This window comes from Euleptes europaea, chromosome 5 (genome assembly GCF_029931775.1).
Source record: "Euleptes europaea isolate rEulEur1 chromosome 5, rEulEur1.hap1, whole genome shotgun sequence".
Lineage (NCBI taxonomy): Eukaryota > Metazoa > Chordata > Lepidosauria > Squamata > Sphaerodactylidae > Euleptes > Euleptes europaea.
The window spans coordinates 102,891,923-102,919,507 of record NC_079316.1 but is presented as its reverse complement, the minus strand read 5'-3'; the positions used below and the strand labels follow the sequence as shown (position 1 = coordinate 102,919,507).

Here is a 27,585-nt window from a genome sequence, read left to right as displayed (position 1 = left end):
TATTTTTCTCCAGGTGATCTGATCTCTATCGGCTGGAGATCAGTTGAATTAGCAGGAGATCTCCTGCTACTACCTGGCAATTGTCAAAAGAATTAAGCTAGTGCCCCAATAAAGGAAGTATGGCAATCAAATAGCTAGAGCACTTGTGGCAAAAAATAAAGCTCATAAGCCTATCTTTTCTTGAACTGTATAATATCTCGGCAGTTAGTCTTAATCAATCAAAATGACAGTGTAATTTACAATCCAGAACTATGCCTTGCTTGTACATACAAAGTCAAGGTCAAGGTAAATTGCACTGTTATTTTGGTTGATTAAGACTAACTGCCGAGATATTATACAGTTCAAGAAAAGATAGGCTTATGAACTTTATTTTTTGCCACAACTACCTGGCAGTTGGCAACCCTATTATCCACAGATCTCTAGGCTGAATCTTCAGCCTTAACACCTGTTTTACAGGCTCAGAAAAATCATCAGCTAGCCCATGTTAAAACAGTAAATTTTTATCAGTAAAGTTAAGGCACCGGGGTGTTGTTGTTGTTTTTTAAAAATATTATTATTATTACTCCCAATTTGCCTCAGAGGCCTTAAACAACTGGCTGACGTTGGTGTGATTTCATTAGGCAAATGTCTCATGCCAAAGCTTCTGAAAGGGCACATCTTGTAAATTGGCAAATCCTTCCCATCGATACAAGCTTGAGAACACATTAATGCATTATGTCATTTGGAATTGGATTTTGCACTTAGGGCTGATGAAGCGAGCTCCTCCAGACGGAGAGGACTAAAGTCATTAAGTAGACCTTCTAGGTATATTGAAGAAATAAAAGAAACCCCAATAGATTTTGGCATGGAAGATTAACGCCTCTCAGAGCTGTTCATTTTGAGTTCTCGGGCAGATACAATGTTATCTGAAGTCAGGTGTGGGGTACCACCTGCCAGCATTTTCTTTTCTCTAAAAAAAAAAACTCCTTGTCCTTGATTGTCGGGGGGGGGGGAGTCAAGGGAGCAAAGAAAAAAGAAAATAATAATGCCTTTGGGGAGAAGGGGGAGGAGAGTTGGTTTTAGGGTTGCCAGGTCCCTCTTCGCTACCGGCAGAAGGTTTTTGGGGCAGAGCCTGAGGAGGGCAGGGTTTGGGGAGGGAATTCAATGCCATAGAATCCAGTTGCCAAAACGGCCCTTTTCTCCAGGGGAACTGATCTTTTTTGGCTGGAGATCAGTTGTAATAGCAGGAGATCTCCAGCTACTACCTGGAGGTTGGCAACCCTACCAGTTAAAGAATCAGGAAGTTGGTGATATGAAAGGTCTGTACCTGGGGTGGGGGCTGGACTAGTTCCCCTGGAATTACAGCTGATATCCAGACTACAGAGATCAGTTCCCCTGGAGAAAATGGCAGCTTCAGAGACTGGACTCTTGGGTATTATATCCCTGCTAAGATCCCTCTCCTTCCCAAACTCTGACCTCCCCAGACTCCACCCCAAATCTCCAGGAATTTCCCAGCCTGCAGTTGGCAACCCTCTGAGAGCTGGGACAGAATAGACAATACTGGCCTTGATAGATTGAGGGTGTAACGCAGTATAAGGCATCTTCTGGTGTACATGTGAAAGAGACTGCCTTTGATCATCCAAAGGTTTACCAGAGCCAGTGTGGTGCAGTGGTTAAGAGCGGCAGACTCTAATCTGGAGAACCAGGTTCCATTCCCCACTCCTCCTCATGAAGCTTGCGGGGTGACTTTGGGCTACTCAACGTTTTTTCCAACCTCTCTCAGCCCCACCTACCTCACAAGTGTCTGATGTGGGGAGAGGAAGGGAAGGAGATTGTAAGCTGGTTTGATTCTCCCTTAAGTGGTAGAGAAAGTCGGCATATAAAAACCAACTAGAGTTGCCAGCCTCCAGGTACTAGTTGGAGATCTCCTGCTATTACAACTGATCTCCAGCCTATAAAGATCAGTTCACCTGAAGAAAATGGCATTGGACTCTATGGCATTGAAGTCTCACCCCTCTCCAAACCCTGCCCTCCTCAGGCTCCGCCCCAAAATTCTCCACATATTTCCCAACCCAGAGCTGGCAACACTATTAACTGGAGATGCGGGGGATTGAGCCTGGGACTGTATGGACACAAAGCAGCTGCTCTAGCTCTGAGCTACAGCCCCACCCCAAGTGGACTTGAAATCGGTGCTCTCTCAAACTCCCTCTCTCACACAAGCACACATACACACAAACATTTATCAACAGCTGCAATCCTTTCTTCAGTCTAAGCCAGGGAAGTAGGGTTGCCAGGTCCCTCTTCGCTACTGGCGGGAGGTTTTGGGGGCAGAGCCTAAGGGGAGCAAGGTTTGGGGAGGGGAGGGACTTCAATGCCATAGAGTCCAATTGCCAAAGCCGCCATTTTCTCCAGGGGAACTGATCTCTTTCGGCTGGAGATCAGTTGAAATAGCAGGAGATCTCCAGCTAGTACCTGGAAGTTGGCAACCCTACAGGGAAGGCCCACTTTGAGATGCATCAGATGTTTTGGATCCATGCTTTTCTCATTCGGAGACCCAGGGGCTGGAAATCTCTCTTTTTTCCTCGTGGACGATCCAGGTTTTTAGTTTAGTTTTGTTTTTTTAAGAAACTTGGTGCTTTCTAGCACTAAGAACTTTAGAACTGAAAAGTACCCTAGCTGCCACATCCTGTGGGTGTTTTATAACATGAAACAAGTTTCCACTTTCTCACAAATGAAATGGCCAAATATTTCACCGCACTTTCTTTACAATTTGGTGGGCCTGCTGGGAGCTGGAAAAAAAAATCAACCATAGGACTAGATCTGCCATATATGTCTTCCCAATTATTCATCCCTGTTTAACTCTAGTAGACCTTGAAATTCCCTAACTTATATGGCATTATTTCTATCTCTCTTTTTTAAATATTTTTTATTATTTTTCCAGAAATATTAAACACATAGTTTAACAATTAACATAAACAGTAAAAAGTAAAAACAGATAGGAAGCATTGTTAAAGATATTTATATATAATCAAAGAAATGTTGACTTCCCCTACACCTCCCTCCATCTTGTGATAAATTAGTAATCTCTTTTGCATGGAATTCTAATCCTGATATTGTTGCTAATATTTATTAATCTCTTTGATATTTATATTTTTCAGAGAAAAAAAGATTAATAGTTAATACTATTATGTAAAAGAAAGAAAGAAAAAGAAAAGAAAAGAAAAAAGAAGTTAGTAAATCTCACTAATAATAAATGGATTAGAATAGTAGAAAACATTTAATTACTTCCATTAAAAAGTAATTATTTTGTAAGTCCTCCATTTCTCCCAAACACTCATTTAATGCATATTATATTTCTAGTAGATTGATATCATATATGGTTCTATTTCCATTAAAGCCAATCCTTTTAACCAGTTCCTTTTTAACCTTTTCCAAAAGAGAAACTAGACTCTTTTAAATCAGTCCCTTTGTCCAGAATTTCCAGCATTTTCTTCTTTTCCTCATTAACAGTAAGCGTCGAAGAGCATCCTTGGAAGTTGTTGGTAGAGTTTCTTCTGCAGGTAAATGATCTTCATAATAGATCTGCATTGCAATATCTTCCATCCCAAAATTGTTTATTGTAGTTCTCCATTTCCTTTGCAAGATTCTTCTGTTTTTCGACTCTCTTGTCAACTAGAGGGCCCTCTAGTATCACCTCTGACCTCATTGTGATAATTTGGATTTTTATGTCTTTAAGATCGTCTAAGATGATGTCCACTTTTTGGTTAAGTTGATATTGAATGTTCATCAAAGCAGAGAATTGTTCCAGCTGTTTAGTCAGATGTTCCATGGTTGCTACTTCTGAAAATTCTGTTAAAACTCAGTTGGTAAAATCCAGGCAAGTACACCAGTGTTGTAAATAACAAAGAGGTGCTGCAGGAATCAGGGTCGTAAACCTTCCGTCTTCCTTTTGTTCAGGAACTTGGGAGATATTTGCCAGTTACATACTAATGCCACACTTCCGATTCCAAGTTCTCTGGCTTTCTCGCGATGATTTCCGGGAAGGACATGGCAGGAAAGCTTTGTTTAGTTAGAAAGACGACTCTTCGGGATGGGGTGGGGTTACTCCTCCTCCCTCCCCTTTATACGTCGTAATTCCTGATTGGTAGCTGAAGCGTCTTTCAAAAATCTTAGTTGTTATGTCTTCCCACCGATCAAATTGATAAGATTCCTGCCGGGTTATCTGATCTTTTCTTGTTTTTAAAGAGTCATTTAAACATTGGGTGGGGAGATACGGATTTGACAGATGTGTTTAACAATCTCCCGGCACTTCCAAATCCAGGTAAAACAAAAGAGTTCTTTTAACTTACTCAGATTTTAGGAGAGTAGGTATTCTTGCTTCTGTATAGTTGCTTAGATGGTAATAAGTAGAGGAGAGCTGAGCCTGATTCCAAAGAGACGTTCGCGGCTGTGATTTTTTCCCTCTGGTGCTGGCGGGATCATGCCCAAAATTCTGAGAGTCACCCGGAGCCTCTCTCGGAAAAAATTGGGATCTAACCGCTCTTGAAGGCTGCAGGGGAGTTCCTGCTACCCAGCTCACTGTTTAGAGCCAGGCAGGAGTGCAATTTAGCACTCCAAAATCGAACATTTCTTGGTTCCCTCGGGAGCGTCAGAGGAACGTAGTGCTCAGCTCAGCGTCTCTAGCGGAAGTCGCATTATTTCTATCTCAAGGCTGGTTTTCAAAGTAGCTAAGAAGAGAATTAAATTAGTCACACACATTAAAGTTCTTGTAATTTTGAGTGGAATTATTATCAAAAGGATACCTGTGTGTACAAGGGGGACAATATTTTTTCATCAAGAAGTGCTTGTTGTTATTCTTCTTATTGTTGTTGTTGTTGTTTGTTTGTTTAAAAAAAACAGAAAAAAATGAACAAGGGAAAATCAGTCAAAATCCAGCAACTAAATAGAATTAAAAGGGGGTGGCTTGTATAGATAAAGCAGAGACGTAAAGGTAACAACAGTGGTGGCAGATCTACACGTTAGTTTCTATAAAAGGTTTCCAAATATCTAAAAAGAAGTCCATATGCAATTGTCCTCTATATGCCATCTTAAAATACTAATAGGGTTCTATCAATCCATTTATTTACCAGATACACTGATTTACCTCTATCAATCCATTGATTTACCAGATCCATTGATTCACCTCTAACTATTCATTGATTTACCAGATCCGTTGATTTGCCTCTACTGATCCATTGATTTGCCTTGCTAATATCAGTGGTAATTTATGAGCGGCGGAGGTTAAGCTGGTGAACTAGATTTGTTTTCCCACTCCTATACATGAAGCCAGCTGGGTGACCTTAGGCTAGTCACACTCTCTCAGCCCCACCTACCTCACAGGGTGTCTGTTGTGGGGAGGGGAAGGGAAGGTGATTGTAAGCCGGTTCGATTCTTCCTTAAGTGGTAGAGAAAGTCAGCATATAAAAACCAACTCTTCTTTTATTTTTCCAGTGTTGTAATACAAGTATTTTAAATGTAGTAAGGACATGGAGGGTCTTCTTTTTGTTGTCGTCAGGATGCACACTGCACAAAAGACTACTAATGTGTGAAAAGATTTTATGTCCAAGAATTGATCAGTTCAGCTGTCTGGATGGCTGGATGGATTGGTGCTACTTCCCACTTAAAAGATGTAATTAATTTAGAGCCTCTTAGCATTTTAAAAAGTTAAATTGTGCTTAGCTGAACATCAGGAAATGAACTAGGAAAGACCAGCTGAATTGTAATCTACCCATTTGACTGAGGTCGTCCGCTTCCCGGCCCCTTGCTTCACTGATCCTCTCTCATCAATTGGGGATGCTTCAAAACAACATGAAATCAATACTTCAAAGAGAAACGTAAATGCTTCTTAGTTACCACCCTCTTTGCAAACACTGGGTAACACATGGCCGATTAATGTAGGCAAAATGCACGGAAATGCACAGGGAAAGCAAGGCAACCTCTGATGGTCAGAAAACACAAGAATAATCAAAGCAAAGCCCCAAAGTAGGTGGTAACCGCGAGGAAACAGCCAAGCATAAATTGACAAAGCTAACCTTTCAATTACAAGCTTTGGTAAAGAGACATAGCAGCCTGAATAGCTCAGCCTAGCCCAAACTTGTTTGAGCTTGGAAGCTAAGCAGGGACAGCCATGGTTAGTAATTATATGGGAATCTACCAAGGAAGTCTAGGCTTGCTATGCAGAAGCAGGCAACGACAAACCACCTCTGAACGCCTCTTGCCTTGAAAACCCTATCAGGTGGAACTTTATGGGGTCGCCATAAGTCCGTTGCGACTTGACTGCCCTTATTATTAAAAAGAAATATTTTGGACTGACAGTTAAAAGACAGTAAGTTAGAAGACAAAGGGGAGACAACATCACTGTGAGAAATCCCATTTCTGGTTACCACCTGCCTCATTTCTCTGCAGCTAGGGGCACAGAGAGAAGGGCTTGAGGAGTTCTACACAGGTGGGCTTTACAGAAGAGGAGGAGGTGGTCCTTTAGGTACTCTGTCCCCAAGCCATTTCAGACTTTAAGGCTGAATCTGGTAGAGAATCAGTTGGAACAAGGGGGGGAGAAATAAACACAAGAGCAGAAAAGAAGTCGGTAGTGAACTGCCCGTGCTGTGAAATCAAACCTTTTTGGTCCTTGTGAAGAGCACACGAGGGACCCTGAAAAACAGCCCTTTATGCAGTACCCGTACCTTCTCGGCAGAACAGTCTGTACATTTTTAAACCCAAAGTCATAATGCAAATCCTTTCTTTTTTTAAATCCACAGCAGAGACACTGAAAAAAGAATTTACAGGGCAGGGTTGTAATCTCATTTTAATGGTTTGTAAGCGGGTGGAGTTGAATTGGCTTCAGGTTCTATTCTGCTGCTTGGATGTACCCTAGAAATCAAGCCTGCAGCCTTCAGAATGGGAAGGTTGACAACAAAGGTCATTTCTATGAGATTCTGCAAATAGTTTTGAAGTTCTGGAGAAACTATTAAGAGCAGTGTGAAATAACTCTTTAATCTCTACACCTATCAAATTATTCCCCAAATCAAGAGAGCATAGATGAACCCAAACCATCAATTTGCATTTTGTAATAAGCTGGGGGAGATAAGTCTGAGATCAAGTTGCCAACTTCCAGGAAGGCCCTAGAGATCGGATAGGGTTGCCAGGTCCCTCTTCACCGCTGGCGGGAGGTTTTTGGGGCAGAGCCTGAGGAGGGCGGGGTTTGGGGAGGGGAGGGACTTCAGTGCCATAGAGTCCAACTGCCAAAGTGGCCATTTTCTGCAGGTGAACTAATCTCTATCAGCTGGAGATGAGTTGCAGCAGGAGATTTACAGCCAGTACCTGGAGGTTGGCAACTTTAGCTGCAAGTTGGGAGCTATTCACATCTGTGCTTGCTGTACGGGGTGCCAGTTTGCCGAATTTCATGGCCTCCTCCGGCCTCTCACATCCCTGTGAGCCAGCCAGATCTGTAACTTCTGTTTATTTATTTACCTACTCATTTATACCCCACTTTTGTCCACAGTGGGGACCCAAAATGTCTTCCCAACATTGTTCCCTCCTCTATTTCATCCTGACAGAAACCCGGTGAGGTAAGTTCAGCTGAGAGACTGTGACTAGCCCAAGGTCACCCAGCAAGCTTCCTTGGAAGAGTGGGGATTTGAACCTGGTTCTTCCATATCCGGAAGGAGCCCCGCGGTGCAGAGTGGTAAGTAGCAGTACTGCAGTCCAAGCTCTGCTTACCACCTAAGTTCGATCCCGACAGAAGTCGGTTTCAGGTAGCGGGGTCAAGGTCGACTCAACCTTCCATCCTTCCGAGGTCAGTAAAATGAGTACCCAGCTTGCTGGGAGTAAAGAGTAGATGACTGGGGAAGGCAATGCCAAACCACCCCGTAAAACAAAGTCTGCCCCATGGATCTGGAATGACCTGGTGCTTGCACAGGGGACCTTTACTTCCATATCCTATTCTGACTCTTCGGCTCTTTGTTTTGCTCACCCAGAAAACAATGCACAAAACAAGGACCAGGAAGGGAGGGAACATTTCAGAATAACTCTTGGCAAAACTCCACATTGACTTCTTTCAGGATAATAAAGAATTGTGTTCCCTTTGGCCCCTTTCCCCTAAATGGACATTCAATAGTGTTATCTTGTTTTTCAGGTCATTCCCCAATTACTTCCCCCACCACCACCACCGTGCCATTCCAACATTTTTAAATTCTTTCTCCAAATTAACTGGAGAGGGGTCTTAAGCTTGTCTGCACAAAGGCCCTGTTATAAAGGAAATGAATGCTTTCCTTTTTGCCACAGTTTGCAAATACGATTTGCCCATGGAGCGGGGCAGGGGGAGTTCCTTTTGTTGACTTCTTAATGGCATTCTTGTAGGGATTGCGACCTCAGAACTAAAGCCCCGACGCTTTTATATAAGCCCTTTTGTGCGTCTGCACGTGGACTCTCCCTTTAAGAAGGTCACCAGCCCTCTTGGACCCCTGGAAGGAAGGTGGAAAATTCAGAGTAAAGAAACCTCAAGGGCAGGATATTCTGTAGCGGAGCGCCCAAGGCTGGAGGCCTTTTTACTACCAACATGGTTACTTCCACATGTGCTGTCCCGGAAGGCTTCACCGAATTAGAGGTGTTTAGCATTGGCACCACCTTGCTGGTAGAAGGTAAGCTGAGGAAAGGTGGTAGATTGCCTGCAGTAGAGTGTATTATTCCTGCAATGTGTGTGTATAAAGTGCCGTCAAGTCACAGCTGACTTATGGTGACCCCATAGGGCAGGGGTGGGGAACCTTTTTTCCTCCAAGGGCCATTTGGATATTTATAAGATCATTCGCGGGCCATACAAAATTATCAACTTAAAAATTAGCCGACCAAGCCCTAAGCAGGCGGCTGCCCCAGATGACCCCCCCGGGCACTGGCAAGCAGGCAGCCATCCAACCGGTGGCGCACTCACCCACCTGGTGGCACAGGATGGTCTGTTGCAGCAGCCGGGTGTAGCCATCTAACCGCACACTAGAGTTGCTCCGGCTCCGCATGGTCGGGGCTGGATTCTACAGCCAGCTTCTGCTACCTCCGCCTGCAGGGATGAAATGAGGACACATTGGCTAAGAACCACCACCACCACCCCACGCGCATTCTGGCTTTGCCCCCTTTAACCCCTCCATTGTGGCCACTTCCGGCCCCAGCCCTCTTGTAGTACAGAGGGGATACGTTTCTCCATGGCCCGGGTGGGAAAGGGTTAACACAGTTTCTTGGGTGCTCCTAGTATCTCCATAGCTAACAACTCTTCTGCAAGGGGGAAAAAAGGTTCCTTTTTTCAACAAAATAAACTCACTTCCACCTTGAATAGAGGTTATTCCTGTCCGAGCGAGGGGGCGGATCACCAGTCTTAGATCCTTCTAAGATAGAGATCTGCCAGGACCCACAAAGAGCCAGACCAAATGATTTCACAGGCCCCCAGGCCTGACGTTCCCACCCCTGCCATAGGGTTTTCAAGGCAAGAGGTGGACAGATAGGGTTGCCAGGTCCCTCTTCACCACCGGCGGGAGGTTTTTGGGGATGGAGCCTGATGAGGGCAGAGCTTAGGGAGGGGAGAGACTTCAATGCCATACCGTCCAATTGCCAAAGCAGCCATTGAACTGAGAGTCAAGAAACTGTAACCAGGAAATAGAAACCAAGGAAGGGTAAAGTGCAACACAGAGAGACTTTAATGACATTTCTCTAATCTGTTGGATGTCCCATCCAGTTGACTGAATTGACTTATTCTGTATAATCTGCCTGAAGTCCCAGCAAGAAAGGCGAACTATAAATAATGTAAACAAATTTTTAAAAAATCTTCTCAAGAAACACATTTGGGACCAAATGGGCAGGAGACTGACCAAGAACAGGTCTATATAAAGGTAATCAGGGAATGCTGGAGTTTATTGCAATCTGGAAGTCTTTTTGACTCCATGTTTGATTGCTAATTATTATTGCAGGAATGCCCTGACCTGGATGGCCCAGGCTAGCCCGATCTCATCAGATCTGGGAAGCTAAGCAGGGTCAGCCCTGGTAAGTATTTGGATGGGAAACCACCAAGGAATTCCAGGGTCACTATGCAGACGAAGGCAACGACAAAGCACTTCTGTCCATAGGGTTGCCAACCTCCAGGTAGTAGCTGAAGATCTCCTGCTATTACAAGTGATCTCCAGCCGATAGAGATGAGTTCCCCTGGAGAAAATGGCTGCTCTGGCAATTGGACTCTATAGCATTGAAGTCCTTCCCCTCCCCAAACTCCATCCTCCTCAGGCCCCGCCCCAAACATCTCCAGGTATTCTCCAACCTGGAGCTGGCAACCCTACTGTTCAGGAACCTTTCAAGACATTGGTGTTACCTTTAAAGCCATAAGTCAGAGGCATCAGACTCGTTTCTTATGAGGGCCAGATATGATATCAATGTCAATTGGTCAGGCTGGGCCACGTGTACCATAAAATTTAATGCCAGGTACCAGATGAGAGTATCTGAAGGGCTGCTTCCTCCCACATCAGTTTAGATTTTCATGGACAGTCCTTCACTCAATGCTGTCACTGCCTTTTCTGGGGCTGTGTTTTACCTATGAAATTCTGATATGAGGAACATTAGCCTGGTTTCTTCCTTTTAGCCCCTCTTCTGTTTTTCAAGCTCTTGGTCCTGAAGCTTCCCCAGCAGGGTTCTCAATTCCAGGTTGGGAAATCCAGGGAGATTTAGGGGTGGAGCCTGGGAAGGGAGAGGCTGAGGTGATTTTAATGGGCTGTAATGCCATAGAGTCCACCTTCCAAAGTGGCCATTTTGTCCAGGGGAACTCACCTCTGTCGCCTGGAGATCAGGTGTAACAGCAGGAGATCTCCAGCCACCACCTGGAGGTTGGCAACCCTATTCATAAAGCCATAAAGGCTGAGAATATGGAATATAATTTAAAGGGGGGAGGGAGTTAATTATGCCCATTTCCTAGTGATATATTTGACCCGTTTTCCTTCCTGTGCCACATCACAAACTACTTTTGAAACTCACTCCCTTCCTCCTCAGAAGCAGTTTCCCGTGAGGCTTTTTAGGGGCATTGTGTGTTCAAGAAGTATAAGTCCCAAACCCCTTAAGCATGTAGACCTAGATGTCTGGTTCTTTGCCTCCTGGCCTGGTTATGATTTATGGAACAGAATCAAAACGTCTGTGTCACTGATCATCTGAAAGGTTCATGGAGTGTAATTTTTTAAAAAATTATCTGGTTAATAACTGTAGAACCATGGAAACATGAGTGGAGAGTGGATGCTTTCAGATTTACAGAGTACCGGTTGTTAAGACCAAAACACAGAGAAGCATTTCTGTTCCCCTCACCCACCCATGAATCATGCAACTTCAAAAACTATGCCTAGTGGCTGCCATCATTTGCTGTACTCACGGGATATTTGAAAAATTTGACCCTTATGATTGGTTAGTGTCCACATAAGAACTGGCCCTTTAAGAAGGCAGATATCTTGAGCTTCGGGAAGAGTCAGAGAGACAGCTAAAAAGGAGAGACAGAGACAGAGGGAAAGCAAGATTGACACCAAGTGTTTACTGTGGTTCACCTGGCCTTTGTTTTACGAAGATGGCAGTGTTACCTCCTCTGCCCGAAGGGTTCACTGAACTTGAAGTATTTAGCTTTGGCACAGTGATGATGGCGGAAGGTAAGTAGAGATAGGGTCGATCCGATTGCCTCTTGGACGTTGCATTCCACTTGCAGACCTGTGGTTTGCAACAAAAACAAATTGTTGAAAACATTGAAGAACAACCAAAAAAAGGAACATTTACAATAGACCGGTACAGGCTTTAAAGTACCTGTTATTATGGTTGTGCAATCATTCTGTCTGCTTTTGGAAAACCGAGCACGGGTTGTTTGTGATGAGGTTTACGTAACTAGACTCTGGAGACAGTGTAGGGGAAGTTTGCTGTTTTGAAGATTTGGGGACAAGGCCTTTACTATGGTTTTATTCCACGTGGACTTAAAGGTGGAGCATTTAGGAGGCAAGATTCCTACTGTTCATTCTGATAACTTGCTGTTTGTGGCACAATCGAGTCTCACCGTTTTCAGTTTTGCCTGTGTTCATGGCAACTGATTTACAAGTTGTATAATATAATGCCTTTGTTTGGATCCCTGTGGGTTTGTCAGGGGAAAACCAAGGTTCATCAGAGGCAAGGATTTACATCCAAGAGGAAACAACAGTACTGGAATCGAAGCATGTTTGACTAAGAAAAGGGGAGGGGCTATGGCACAGTGGCAGAGCATCTGCTTGGCATGCAGAGGGTCCCAAGTTCAATCCCCAGCATCTCCAGTTAAAAAAGGACCAGGCAGTAGGTGATGTGAAAGACCTCAGCCTGAGACCCTGGAAAGCTGCTGCCAGTCTGAGTAGACAATATTGACTTGATGGATCAAGATCCAGTTCAGGATAAGACAACATGTGTGTATTCATGTGTGTTCAAAACGGTGAAAATTTCCCTAAATGTACTTTCCCCCCTCTCTTACATTTGCACCTTTTTTCACCTAGTGCAAACCTTCAACTGTTCACTAATGGTTGGTTATATTAAGAAGTCCATTCGATTTTGCAAATGTATTTTTACTAAATAGCAGAATTTTCCAGTTTTACAGCCATGCATTACTAACCATCACTCTAGCTTAGTATTTTCATTGATTTTCTGTATTTGTTTATTTTATCCTGTAGCCAGCCATCATACTAACTTATTCTCAAACAGAAAAGCTGTTGATGTCCTTCTTTAAAAACACAGATATTGTTTTAATTGCAGTTCTAATTAAAATTGAAAGCCAAAATCATGACCCAGCACATGTTAAGCACCGTGAATCCCCACTGATATTAGCAAGCCAGCTAAAATCTTAAAGCTCTCCAATGGAAAACCAATAGAGTTTAAAATCCGTAATATGGGCTAGGCTGTACCCAAAGTATTACGCTTGATGTTTTTACACAAGTCTAAGTTCTATAATTACTTGTCACAAGGCATGTTTTGAAATATATGACAGTTTGAATTATTCGGTCTTGTTTTAAAATACAAGGAGAGGTTTTTCTTTATGGGGTCAGGAGGAAAAAGTAGGTTGAATTGAGGAATAGGGTAGACAATGGATGCCTTTCATCACTGTGAGTGTATGATGATCATTTCTTGGAAGAGTTGAGCAACACACGACCGAGGTTCATCGCTGGAGTCCTGTAATAAGGTCACAACAGGGTAAAGCCTAGCGAAGCACTTCTAAGTCCCACCACCACCACTTTCCATGGGAAACATTCACACACATGCTTCAATGTCCCACTGAAATCAATGGGGCCTCAGCACTAGTTGGACCATGCCTTAAATCCTTGACATCCATCTGCAAACGGCACAGGGTACAGCTCCACGACAAATGTGGAATGATCCTAAAGTCAATCTAGAGGGGAAGGGCCAGGGGCACCACCTTGGGAGTAAGCCTTGCAGAAGTCAATGGAGCTTACTCCTGAGTAAGCATGCCTAGGATCAGGCTGCACTGCACAGCTGCAATCCTATGTCCACACCCCTGAGAGCAAGTCCCATTTGACTCGGCAGGACTGACTTATGGGTACCCATGGAATGGACTAGTCTGCACATGTGAAATGTTGTGCTAATATAATGAAGATATGCTTGAGAAACGAAGAACCTAGGGTCATTTATGCATGGGAGTTTTACCTGAGGTTCATCACTCACTGGACCCACACTTTCTGGTTGGGAGTCTATGCACCAGCAGTCTCCAAGTTCAAATCAGGAAGTATTTGAATCCTCGCCCCTTGAAATTCTGCTTCATAATTGGCTGTAGTGAGAGAAAAGTCCCCCCCCCCCCGAAATCCAGTTGCCACATTAAAAAAGCAATTTAATAGCATTTTAAGAACAAAAACAAAAACAGAGCTATTTGAATGGAATGGGGGGGGGGATCCAAGCCTTGTTTTAAAAAGCCTTCTGCTCAGAAAGATCTCAGAGGAATCAGGAAGTATTTGAATCCCCGCCCTTTGACATGCTGCTTTGTAATTGGCTGTCTGCTTGCTGTGAGAGAAACCAAACTTCTGTGTCCTGCGCTTTGCCTTATGCATGGGGATTTCACCAGGGCTGAGCTCAGGGGAGAGGGAAGAATCAGGTTAATATAGGGATGGGAAGGCCTGGAATTTGTGAGGGCTGGCTGTGAAGTCATCTCTAACAGATGGAAAACTCATTCATAACTCCTAGGAACGACCGAGACAGATGGGGGTGAACGTGAGTGAAAGTACCCATGCATAAACAACCTAGGTTGCATGCTCCTGATTAGCTATGGAGTTCATTGACAGTGCAACCCTAAGCAGGTATACCCCTTCAACGTCCATTGACTTCAATGGGCTTAGAGTCAATTGCTGCCGATCAGCATGAACTTCTAGTCAGCCTTAACTATTTCCACAGTATTTAGTGTGGTTAAAAAAAGAAAAGCAATCTCCCTGTTTTATGGTTTGATTTATTTATAGATTTGCGAAATTTGTATCTCGCCTTTCTGCCCTCACAAGGGCCACCAAGGCAGCTAACTGTTCAAAACATACATGATAACATCACATTTTAAAACCATTAAACCCATTATCTAGATAGTGTCTCTACTTCGTATATCTATTTGCAATGTGGAATGTGAAATGATAAAGATATCCAGATAGGCAAGCCTGTGTTTTAAATGCATGCTAAAGAACAGGCTGATTTTATTGTTAAAAGTACCTTTGTAATAAAGGCAATTATACATTGGATGGCATGAGTATTGTGACCGTATTTCTTCCTGAACTGGAGGAATGGAGGTGTTCGTCTGTAAGAAAATATTAGCTGCTGCAGAAGAAAAAGACATATTGGATTGATTCTGTGGATAGATGAGAAATTCTTACGTATTGTTAATATCTATGCACCAAATTCTCACAATTCTTTCTTGGTGTGTTCACAGGCATCAGTTCAGTGGATTATGGTTCTTTATTTACTAGAAGAGATTATAATATTCTATTAGACCCTCTTCTGGATTTAATAAGACCCACATCCTAACTTTAGGTCTCCTGTTAGAGATACTTTGAAGAGTGAACTCACTCTATATCAGGGGGGTTTTCCACCCTTTGTGGGGGTCATGGAGCCCCACTTCCTGGGGTCACAAGTTCCTTCAGGGAGTCACTATTTGGGGGTGATTTTGGGGAGGACATGCATGGAAAGAAAGAAAGAAAGAAAGAAAGAAAGAAAGAAAGAAAGAAAGAAAGAAAGAAAGAAAGAAAGAAAGAAAGAAAGAAAGAAAGAAAGAACTTGCAGGCATAGTAAGAGAAGCAGCAGAATGGTGAGGTAAGATCATACAGCAATGTAGAGGATTCTTCCATGGCACCGATCCTTAGCTTGTTCCTTGTTACAATACACCTTCTAGTGCTTGGCTTGTGCTTCCTGTCCTTGGCTCTCTTGATGTCCTGGCTTTTGCTTCATTGAAGTCATCATTCTGGATCTTTCTCTTCCTGTCATATGACCATGATGTCATATGCTTGCAGCTTATGTTGCCTGTGAGTTAAAGGTTGGTCTCAGATCTGGATAGGTTGACCACTGATCGATATCATATCAGAGGCTTGACAAACTAAACTAGGGTGGCCAGGTTCCCCCTGGCCAGTGGAGGGGGGTGGGGAGGTAGGATTGCCAGATCCAGGTTGGGCAACTCCTGGAGGTTTGGGGATGGACTCTGGAGAGGACAGGGACCGCAGTAGGGTACTATATGATAGAGTCCACCCTCCAAAGCATCAATTTTCTCCAGGGGGACTGATCTCTGTAGTCTGGAGATGGATTTTAATTCTGAGGGATCTCCAGGTGCCACCTGGAGGTTGGAATCTCTACAAGAGGGAGAAATTATGCGTATAGCTCTTTGGTTCATTCATACTCATTGAGACTAGATAGATAGAGAGATAGAGAGATAGATATAGATAGATATATAGAGAGAGGAAACCGACAATTAGAACATGGGGCAGGAAGGCTAGGTCACTGAGGGAACGCCAGATGAAACAAAAATGTCTTCATCATCTGGCAGAAGACAGTGATGCAAGAGGACAGATTAATATCCCTGGGGAGGGAGTTCCACAGTTTGGGTGCCACAACTGTGAAGGCCCTCACTCAGATGGCTCACCCATCTAGCCTCAGATGGTGAAGACACCCAAAGCATCACCTCATGACTATAGTGGTCAGGCAGGTTCATATGAGAGCAGGTGGTTCTTAGCTGGTCCCAAACTGCACGGTGCTTTAAAGGTCAGCACCTTTAATCGGATCTGGAAACAAACTGGGACCCATTGTTAAGCTTTGAAATAAATAAATAAATTTGCTTCTTTCTGCAGCTTTACTTGGGTTCTGTCTGAATGGATTGACAATCATCTCTTTCCACCAAATCAAAGAACTTCGGACTCCTGGTAACTTCCTGGTTTTCAACCTTGCGTTATCCGACTGTGGGATCTGCATCAACGCACTCATTGCTGCTTTCTCTAGTTTTCTAAGGTAGATAGGACTTTTGTTTTCACTGTATACATACATACACACACAACACGATTCTGATAGAAAGCCATACTGTACATAGATGGTATTATGCTCATACAAACTACATAGTTTGGAAAGCAGACATTCAGACTCTATGTAGTGTAAGATCCCAGAGCCATAGAAACTAATCATTTGCATGCCAGTGGATGGCTACCAATCCTACACAAAGCAATTCCCATCCTCCACTGAATCCAACTCTTCTGGGTGACTAGAGGTCACCAACTTTTCTTTAGTAAGCATTACTTTTGAGTAATGAAAAATATCTCAAGCTTCCCCCACCCCAGCACGTTAGCCATTTTTGTTCTGTTCTAGAAACAGAATGGAGGGAAGGCAGCATGGTATAGTCCGATCTCATCAGGGTCGGTGCTTGGATGGGAGACCACCGAGGAAGGTTGTGCAGAGGAAGGTGGTAGTCAATCACCTCTGCTTCTCACTTGACTCGAGAGCCCCTTGCTGTGGTCGCCGTAAGCCAGCTGCAACTTGACGACACTTTACATGCATAGAAATTAGAGTTGTGCAACAACAACAAAATTCAGTAAATTCCAGGTTTGGGTTTATTGGGCACAATTTTTTTCAGTAAACCCGAAATAAGCCAAATGCCCATACCAGTAAACTTTGGTATGCAGCTTTATGTTTCCCGAAACATTCGGGTATATAGTCAATGGGGTTTTTTTCGAAGCTCTGGTTCTGCTCCGACCTTCTGGGGCAACAGAAAACAACTTTGCCGATTGGCTGTCTGGCAACTCAAAGTCTGGGGGCTGCCTTCGTTTCTGGGTCACTTTGCATGGTGTCCATGCAAATGAGCTTCCAAATGGAGGGAAAAGGCTTACATGCAAGAGAAATAAGGCACGGAAAACATTCCTTTTGGTGCCAAATGACATCCTGTGAGCAATTCTTTGTTGTGGTCATGAAAAATCTGATTCCAAGAGATGGTCACAGTGCAGGGAAACGAAGCCTCTAGTCAGGGCAACCTTCTTTTGGAAAGCAGGTTTTCATGAGGTGGTGGTAGTGATATCGGAGCCAGTTGAAGTCATGACCACAGGGGCTGTCTGAAAGAGATTGGTTATCCACGTGGATGAAGAAATCTTCTTCAGAAGCCTGGTGGGTGGCTGTGGAAGCTGGCTCTTTTAATTGGAGGGTATATCCCTCCAGACAGGACTCAGTGAGCCCCGACTTTTAAGTAACCTTATCTCAAAAGGGCCCCAACTATGGGGCCCTAACAAAACCAGTCAAAAAAGAAAAAGGGGAGAAAGCACAGCCTCTGAGCAAAGGTGAATAGCTGAACTCAAAAAGCCAAATATCTACTTGGCTTTTCCAGGAATCACCTATTTGGCTTTGGCTTTATCCCCAGGTTTTGGTATCCGGTAAACCCGAATCCCAAAATTTACAGAAACGGCTAATTTCAGGTTTATTTGCAGTTCAGGTTTATCAGTATGCACATATGTCTGTTGTGGGAAGGGGAAGGGAAGGTGATTGTAAGCCAGTTTGATTCTTCCTTAAGTGATAGAGAAAGTCGGCATATAAAAACCAACTCTTCATCTTTTTTTTAAAGATTTTATTTTTAAACACAAAACATACAAACACAGACATGAACATATCAACACAAACAATCTGATTATTAAATTATATATGGAGCTTACCTTGAAATTACATTTCAGTTATTAAATTCTTTGAATTACACTTCTCTGTGTTCTCAGTATATTCTCATACTGATAATATATTTATTCTTAAACATGCATTACCTACACTTTCATATTCTGTTTCTATTCCTAATTTTTAGCTATATAATTGAAAAAAGACATACCATTTTTTTCTGAAATTCTGAAATTGACTGATTATGTATAAAAGGTGTTAGTTTTGCAAGAGCAGTAACTTGGCCACTGTGTGAACAGATTGCTGGACTTGATGGACGTTGGTCCGATCCAGCACGGTCTTTCTTATGTTCTTATGTTCTTAAGAATTGTAGGGGAGAGAGGAGGAAAATGTGGTTTAGATCCTATTTCTGTTAGGTGGATCTGTAACTGGTTGACAGATCACACCCAAAGAGTGTTTGTTAACGGTTCTACAACCACTTGGAGAGGAGTGACTAGTGGAGTACCTCAGGGATCAGTCCTGGGCCCTGTGTTGTTCAACATCTTTATAAATTATTTGGATGAAAGAATAGAGGGGATGTTTAATAAACTGGCAGATAATACTAGATTGGGAGGGGTAGCAAATACGGTAGAAGACAGAGCCAGGATACAGGATGATCTTGACCGGCTGGAGAATTGGGCTAAAACTAATAAAATGCACTTCAACAAAGATAAATGTAAAGTTCTTCATTTAGGTAGGAAAAATCAAATGCATAATTATAGAATGGGGGAGACATGTCTCAGCAGTAGTGTGTGGGAAAAGGATCTTGGGGTCTTAGTAAACCAAACATTGAACATGAGTCAGCAGTGTGATGCAGTAGCTAAAATGGCAAATGCGATCTTGGGCTACATCAACAGAAGTATAGCGTCCAGATCAGGCGAAGTGATGGTATCACTTTTCTCTAATCTGGTTAGACCTCACCTAGAGTATTGTGTTGAGTTTTGGGCACCCCAATTTAAGAAAGATGTAGACAAGCTGGAACATGTCCAGAGGAGGGCAACAAAGATGGTGAGAGGTCTGGAGATGCAAGTCCTATGAAGAAAGGTTGCAACCGTCATTGCTTGGCAACGTTTAATTCTACAAACATAAACCAACCAATATGTGGACTTTTCTTTCTCAGTCTCCCACCTGGAACACATCTCGTTGTTCCTGAGTGAAAAGAAAATGGTTCATCATTTGAGGAGCTGTCAATATGCTGCAAAAAAAATTGCATTTTCACTTGGTCAACCTCTGAAGGTGAAGGGGCTGTGGCTCGGAGAGCCTCTGCTTTGCATGCAAATGGTTCCAGTTTCAATCGCCGGTGCCTCCAGTTAAAAAGCACCCTGGAGCGCTGCTGTCTGCCTGAGTAGAATCATAGAATCATAGAGTTGGAAGGGACCACCAGGGTCATCTAGTCCAACCCCCTGCACAATGCAGGAATTTCACAACTACCTCCCCACACACACACCCAGTGACCAGAAGATGGCCAAGATGCCCTCCCTCTCATCATCTGCCTAAGGTCATCGAATCAGCACTGCTGACAGATGGCCATCTAGAGTAGACAGTATTGACCTTGATGGCCTGATGGGATGATTCAGTATAAGGCAGCTTCATATGTGATTGTGTGTGTTCATGGTTGTTCCCTTATTGCCTGAGCATCTAGAAGCCCAATTGTTTTCATTTGCTGCTTTACAGACATTGGCCCTACGGCTCTGAGGGCTGTCAGATGCATGGATTTCATGGATTTTTAATGTCCCTGACCAGCATTAGCTCTGCAGCTGCAGTTGCCTGGGACCGGTATCACCACTACTGCTCCAGTAAGTATTCTCACCTGGTCTGTTCTTTTGTTACTGAGGAATTAGGCTTGGCTTGAGACACATCAATGGAAAACAATTGCCAAAGTGCCAAACATTATATGGAAATGGTGGTTGTAGAAAGTACCATCAAGTCGCAGCTGACTTATGGTGACCCCGTAGGGTTGCCCCGTAGGCAAGAGACAGAGGTGGTTTGCCGTTGCCTGCCTCTGCATAGTGACCCTGGACTTCCGCAGTGGTCTCCATTCAAAATACTAACCGGGGATGACCCTGCTTAGCTTCGGAGATCTGTCAAGTTCACATTAGCCTGGTTCATCCATGTCAGGACGATATGGAAATACTGCAACTGTAGGTCAGAAACCATAATTAATTAGTTGAAGCAAAAGAGCTTTAGAAAGCTTGTCAACCAAGATTATTCCAAGACGATATATAATGATTAGTTTTGACCTGGAACTGCAGAGAGTAATAAAGAGGTGTTCTTCATTCTTGATATCTACAATATTGATACCCCCCAACATGCAAGGGAAAGTCATGCATTCAGATGACTAATCTCTAGATTTAAAAGGATGAAACTGGGGCATGAATCATCAAAAACAGAATTGTTGATACTGTCCTATCTTAAGCAGCCAGCTTGAGTCATTCTAAACTCTTGCTGTGTTGAAAAGGAACAACTGCTAGATATATCAAAAATAAGAGATGTGTCTTACATGTTTCGCTTTCAATAATATTTTTCATGGTCCCCAATATTGCTGAACATAAATTCCTCATTCCGTCTTGCAAGCAACTATCAAACAAATCCCAGATCCTTTGAGATTCGATCTGAAATATTCTTGTCATTTGCGGGAGGGAGATGAATCCCGTTCCACCTTGGGGGAAAACGTCTACGTCTCTTCTTTGCAGGAAGTAAACTCCAGTGGAACTCAGTCATCCCCATGGTGGTCTTTTTGTGGCTGTTTGCGGCCTTTTGGTCCGCGATGCCACTTTTGGGGTGGGGCGAATATGACTACGAACCCCTCAGAACATGCTGTACATTGGACTACACCAAAGGAGACAGGTAAGGCACACCTAGTGTTTGTAACTGATGCATTTGTATAGCTTGGCTTCTTGTAAGGCAGGGGTGGGGAACCTTTTTTCCGCCAAGGGCCATTTGGATATTTATAACATCATTCGCGGGCCATACAATATTATCAACTTAAAATTTAGCCAATCAAGCCCCAAGCAGGCAGCTGCCCCAGATGACACCCCCCTGCGCGCGGGCAAGTGGGCAGGCATCCCACTGAAAGTGGAGTGGAGGCGGCGTGACCCCGCCACCAGCGTAAGTGCCCTCTTATCACGGAAGAAGAGGCACTTGCACTGGCAGTGAGGGCAGTTCCATCAGCTCCTGGGTGCCGTGGAGCTGCATGGTGCTCCTCCAACGCCACAGCCTTTCTGGGACCTAAATCTCGGAAGAGAAATGCGGTGCCAGCATGAGGGGCATTCCCAGGAGCGGAGCTGACTGTAGTCAGCTTTCTTAGCCCCTCCAGCCTGGAAAGCCCCCTCTAGTGACAAGTTTTTCTTGGTGCAGGTTTTTCTTGGTGCAGCATCGCTACTTCCCCATTTTCACTTTTTTAAAAAAGGTTTTTTTAGCCTTGCAGCAGCTGGGAAACCTTATTGAAGATGCCGCGACAGAGCCGCAGCCACACAGTCCCCAGCCTCTGCAAGGCTCAGGAATGGGCTGTTGATTACTATACTTGACTCTGTGGACTGACTCCACTGGGAAGGTCTACCTGTGGGATATGATCCGTGATGACTCAACTGCATACGCAAAATCATTGCTTGATGATTGAACGATGAGCATGAATGTGAACCAGCCCTCTAGATGGACACTAGAACATCATCATTGAAGATATGGACAATAGGTACAGGAACAAAATATTCCAGGTCATGGCTTTAATTGTGCTTACAACTCTTAGAGCTGATTCCTGAGTCTTGCAGTGGCAGGGACAGTGGGACCGTGGCACCGCTGCAGCATCTCCAAGGAGACTTCGTGGCCACTGCAGGATAAAAAGGGGGCATTTTTAAAATGATAATATTAAAAGGAGGGAAAAGTCCCATAGAGAAAAAAGCAATATGAGAGGTTCTTTTTTTTTTCATTTATTTGTCATATTTGTTAGCTTCCTTTTCAGATATCTGCTCAAGGTGATTCATGGCAGAGGTTAAAGCTGCCATCACAATTTTAAAAATAATTTCATTTCTAAAAAAAAAAAAGGTGTGGATTTGTTGTTTAAAATATTGCATTTGTCCCAAAAGAAGAGAAGCAAAGTGACTTTCTTCAGTATCAATTAAAGGTCTTCATTTATCCTTGTTCCAGAAACTACATCACATATCTTATTCCTCTGGCCTTTTTCAATTTTATGATTCCGGTTTTCATCATGCTGACAGCTTACCAATCTATAGATCACAGGTTCAAGAAAACTGGACAATACAGGGTAAGGAAAAATTTCCAAGTTCCCCAAAGTGTGATTCATTCAGAGTCTCTAAGTAGAGCTTTTTTGGGGGAATGGCCAATTCAGCTTTGGCTTTCCCTCCAGGTTTTGGAATTCGGTAAACCCGACCCCGAAATTTACCAAAATGGCTTTTTTCAGCTTATTTTCAGTACGGGTTTATTGATATGTACAGCCCTACTTGATACGGCTGATCTGGTCACCTGAATCCATGCCACAGTAATAGCAAGACTAGACTACTGTAATGCACTGTACGTTGGTCTCCCCTAAAAAATGTCAGAAACTGTAGTTGGTGCAGAGTGGCGCTGCAAAGCTATTACCTGGAGCTAGACAGAGCATGCATATTCCTCCCATTCTGCAGTCACTCCACTGGCTGTCCATCAGTTACCAGGCTCAATTTAAGGTAGTGGCTATCATATACAAAGCTCTTCATGGCTTTGGACCCTCATATCTGTGAGACCGTCTCTTCCCCTATGCGCCACCATGACAGCTTCGCTCATCTGAGCAAGGCCTTTTGCAGGTGCCAACCAGCAAATGGGCAAAATCAACAAACGCCCATACATGTGCTTTCGCCATTGTGGTCCACATCTTATGGAATGGCCTGCTTGAAGAGGTCAGGAAGGCTCCCCCTCTCCTGGCTTTCAGCAAACTATGCAAAACTGAATTATTCAGGAGGGCTTTTCTACTCAGGCAAATAGTGCTGCACTGTACAAAATGATTCACAAAGTTACTTGGATACATTATTAGGGACTGTCGTCTACACTATTGTGTATAGCTGGCTGTAAGTAGAAACATAGAATCATAGAGTTGGAAGGGGCCATACAGGCCATGTAGTCCAACCCCCTGCTCAATGCAGGATCAGCCTCGAGCATCCCTGACAAGTGCTTGACCAGCCTCTGCTTAAAGACTGCCAGTGAGGGGGAGCTCACCACCTCCCTAGGCAGCTGATTCCACTGTCAAACAACCCTTACTTTAAAAAAACATTTTAAATTAATATCCAGCCGGGACCTCTCTGCCCGCAATTTAAACCCATTATTGTGAGTCCTATCCTCTGCTGCCATCAGGATCAGCTCCTTGCCCTCCTCTAAGTGACAGCCCTTCCAATACTTAAAGAGAGCAATCATGTTCTCCCTCAACCTCCTCTTCTCCAAACTGAACTTTCCCAACTCCCTCAGCCTTTCCTTGTAGGGCTTGGTCTCCAGGCCCCTGATCATGTAGGATCCTACTGTGTAATTATGCATCATTTAATTTGCTGTTTGTTTGTAACATCTGACTTAATTCTTCAATGTGAATCAAAGGAATGTAATGCCTCGTTCTTTGTTCTTTCTTCCCAGTTTAATACTGGTTTGCCCGTGAAATCTTTGGTCATTTGCTGGGGCCCTTACTCAGTTTTATGCTTCTATGCGGCTGTTGAAAATGTGACTTTCATTTCACCCAAAATCCGAATGGTATGTAAGAAGTTTCGATTTCAACATTCAAATGTAGCAGCAAACCATAGTTAGCACAAACTGTGCTTAACAAGGCAGGTGCAAACCATGCTTTAGAATCCCAGTTTGTGTGTGCATGTAAAGTGCCGTCAAGTTGCAACGGACTTTTTCAAGGCAAGAGACTAACAGAGGTGGTTTGCCATTGCCTTCCTCTGCATAACAACCCTGGTATTCCTTAGTGGTCTTCCATCCAAGTACTAACCGTGGCTGACCCTGCTTAGCTTCTGAGATATGATGAGATGAGGCTAACCTGAGCCATCCAGGTCAGGGCAGAATCCCAATTTAGTGCCTTCCAATAAACCAGTGTGTTGTTCAATCAGTATTTGGACATGACATTAAATTAGAACTGAATAAGACCGAAGTACATTCTGTCATCTGAATGCAGCCTAAGGAAATAATATTAAGACCTAAGGTGGCGAAGAGTGACCTGGCAACCCTAGGGATAGGCCCCTGGAAGCCTGAGCACCAAATGTGGCCTCTAAAATCACTCTGTTGTGCAACCAGCATAACCCTAGATCCCAGTCCTCACAACTCACAGGGCAAGCAATGGCAAACCACCTCTGAATGTCTTTTGCCTGGAAAACCCTATGAGGTCACCATAAGTCAACTGTGACTTGTCAGCAAAAAAAACCCAATCCTAATCCTGTGTTCCTGAATGCTCTTCCCAACAGATTCCTGCCGTCATTGCTAAAATTTCGCCAGCCGTGAATGCCCTCATCTATGCCTTGGGGAATGAGAACTACAGAGGGGGCATCTGGCAGTTCCTCACAGGACAGAAGATTGACAAAGCCGAAGTGGATAGCAAAACGAAATAATGTGTTAACTTAGCTAAAGGCCTCTTCACAGATTCCATTTTTTAGATGTACGTATAAGATTCTGTACCAAAGCGTGTGGGCCTAAAAAAGTGTGAAAGTGACACAGAGGTACAGATTATTCAGGTATTCTTGTCAGGGGCCAAACCAGACAGGATGCCTGGGATTGTACCTACTGAGTTCCCCGACACTATACTTTTCTCCACAGTGAGGCAAATAGAGCCTCCAAAGGGCCATATCCATTCTCAAAACTGTGCAGTGGTTTAAGGATGAAACTCCCCTCCTGACATAGCCCCAATCCGGATCAGGACCCTGTGTGACTATCAATCAATGCTTAAACATCAACAGAGATCCATGATCTCTGTGTCATCTAGCTGGAACCTTGGGGAAACATGTAGTCGCCGGCAACTAGCAGCAGAAATAGGGTTGCCATCTTCCACATGGTGCCTGGAGATCTCCCAGAATCCAGGTGACAGAGATCAGTTTCCCTGGAGAAAATGGCAACTTTGGAAGGTGAACTGTATGATACACTGCTGAGGCTCTTCCCCTCTCCAAACCCTCCCCTCTCCAGTATCCACCCCCAAACTCTTCAAGAATTTCCCAACACAGAGTTGGCAACCCTGGGGAGCCAGCATGGTGTAGTGGTTAAGAGCAGTAGTTTGGAGCGGTGGACTCTGATCTGTAGAGCCAGGTTTGATTCCCACTCCTCCACTGGAACGGTGGATGCTAATCTGGTGAACCGGGTTGGTTTCCCCACTCCTCCACATGAAGCCAGCTGGGTGACCTTGGGCTAGTCACACTCTCTCAGCCCCACCTATCTCACAGGGTGTCTTTTGTGGGAAGGGGAAAGGAAGGTAATTGTAAACCGGTTTGAGTCTTCCTGAAGTGGTAGAGAAAGTCGGCATATAAAAACCAACTCTTCTTCTTCTTCTAAGTGGAAATCATGTGCATTTCCTATTAGTTAATAGCCATTCCACATTGGAAAAGTTCAGTATTGTTATTGAATTACTGAAAGGTCCTCCTGCAACTCTACCTTACCTGGCAAGCTTGTTTTTCAGTCCATCAAGTGATGCTTGACAAGCGAATCACCTCAAAACACGATGGGTTGGCCCTGGTTTCGTTTTACACTTGTCATCGCAAATCCATCCTGAGTCTTCTGAAACATGGGAAGGGGGAGAGAGAAAATTAATAGTAGGGACAAATCTAGACGAGAACCCACTGAGGCCTGCTGGAAAGGATTTCCACTTGTTTTGTACATATGGTGTTTCCAGGCTATTGAGAGATTAAAGCCATATCCGCTATTTATGCCGTATGTTTGTGTCTGCATTTTATATTTGCATAAAATGAATATGTGTGAAAAATGGGCTGTTTCTGTCATTCTTTTCTTGTTTGTCTCGATTGGTGTCTGATTAAAAATGGATGCCTCTATTCAGTTTTAACGCTGTCAAACCAATATTCATCATTTAATGTGTTTCTTGGGTTTACTACCCTCTGCTTGGCAAGTTTTGATTTCTCCATTCCTCCGCGTGATTGTTATTTTGAAGTGACTTTCTTTACTTTATTTAGCCTCACAACTATGGTGGTGGAAAATGCCGTCAAGTCACAGCTGACTTATGGCAACCCCATAGGGTTTTCAAGGCAAGAGATGTTCAAAGGTGTTTGCCATTGCCTTCCTCCATGTGGGCTGAGAGAGTTCTGAGAGAACTGTGACTGGCCCAAGGTCACCCAGCAGGCTTCATGTGGAGGAGTGGGGAATTGAAACTGGTTCTCCAGATTAGGGTCCGCCGCTCATGTGGAGGAGTGAGGAGTCAAACCTGTTCTCCAGATTAGAATCCTGCTTTTAACCACTACACCACACTGGCTCTTACCTCATGACTAATGGTGAACGTTTCTTACATTTGTTTAACTAGAACAAGATTTGAGTCCAGTAGCATCTTACAGACCAAAAAGATTTCCACGGTATAAGTGTTTGATACTTAAAGCTCCCTTTGAATTTCGGAAGCTTATACCCTGGAAATCTTATTGATCTTTAAGGTGCTACTGGACTCAAATCTTGACCTTCTACCACAAACCAATCCAGCAAACCACCTGAAACTATTTAACTAAGAGCTGACGTTGGCCAGATGGGGTTTGAGAATGATGACATCAAGATTTGCAATCATATCAGACAGGAATACTGAAAAGACACCTTTTAGTTTGCTGAATACCAGAAGTCAGATTCAAGGGCTCTCTCAATCCCCTATTTTTTTTTTAAATGAGAGAATTGTTGTTCTGAACTTGGTTACCCAATATTCTTTTTCTTATTGAATACACCATGCGCTTAGGGAGAAGGGTCAAAGGGAGCTGATATTTTTGGCAGTCAGTGTTAGGTCAGACCTACTCTACACAATGCAAGGCAGAAATGAAGGACAATTTAGTTGACAGAATAAACACCACCTATTGAGAATCTGCACACTGGAATGTAAACAAATATACAGCTGCAAAAAGCCCCAAAAAATTGAGGGGGGGGGGTTAGGAGGAGGGATTTCTGAAGACTTTTTTCCCCCAATGCCTCCAGTAGAACAACTCAAAATTCTGGAGAAACCTCCTATGAATAGGGTTGCCAGCTCCAGGTTGGGAAATACCTGAAGATTTTGGGGTGGGCAGGATTTGGAGAAGGGAGGGACTTCAATGACATTGAGTCCAGTTGCCAAAGTGGCCATTTTCTCCAGGTGAACTGATCTCTATTGGCTGGAGATCAGTTGTAATTGCAGATCTCCAGCCACCACCTGGAGGTTGGCAACCCTACCCATGATTTTTTTTTTCCTCTTTGGAAATGAAATAAATGCTTTTA

The 27,585-nt window shown here is 43.7% G+C and overlaps 1 protein-coding gene across 1 annotated transcript; it reads left to right on the top strand.

The window, feature by feature from the left end:
- The first annotated feature begins 8,492 nt into the window (after positions 1-8,492).
- On the top strand, positions 8,493-24,766 carry RGR (retinal G protein coupled receptor). The gene is made up of 7 exons (XM_056850197.1): positions 8,493-8,654; positions 16,350-16,506; positions 19,852-19,973; positions 20,871-21,024; positions 22,321-22,438; positions 23,788-23,901; positions 24,612-24,766. Exons 1-7 carry the CDS (start codon positions 8,573-8,575, stop codon positions 24,753-24,755), a joined length of 891 nt encoding a protein of 296 aa, XP_056706175.1. The 5' UTR covers positions 8,493-8,572; the 3' UTR covers positions 24,756-24,766.
- Positions 24,767-27,585: the final 2,819 nt, after the last annotated feature.

Bases quoted from the DNA above. Each gene is read 5' to 3' on its own strand.
- RGR (XM_056850197.1), top strand. From the start codon at position 8,573: ATGGTTACTTCCACATGTGCTGTCCCGGAAGGCTTCACCGAATTAGAG. The intron at 19,974-20,870 runs GTAAGTATTCTC...TCTTCTTTGCAG, and splicing joins GTATCACCACTACTGCTCCA to GAAGTAAACTCCAGTGGAAC. The intron at 23,902-24,611 runs GTATGTAAGAAG...TCTTCCCAACAG, and splicing joins TTTCACCCAAAATCCGAATG to ATTCCTGCCGTCATTGCTAA.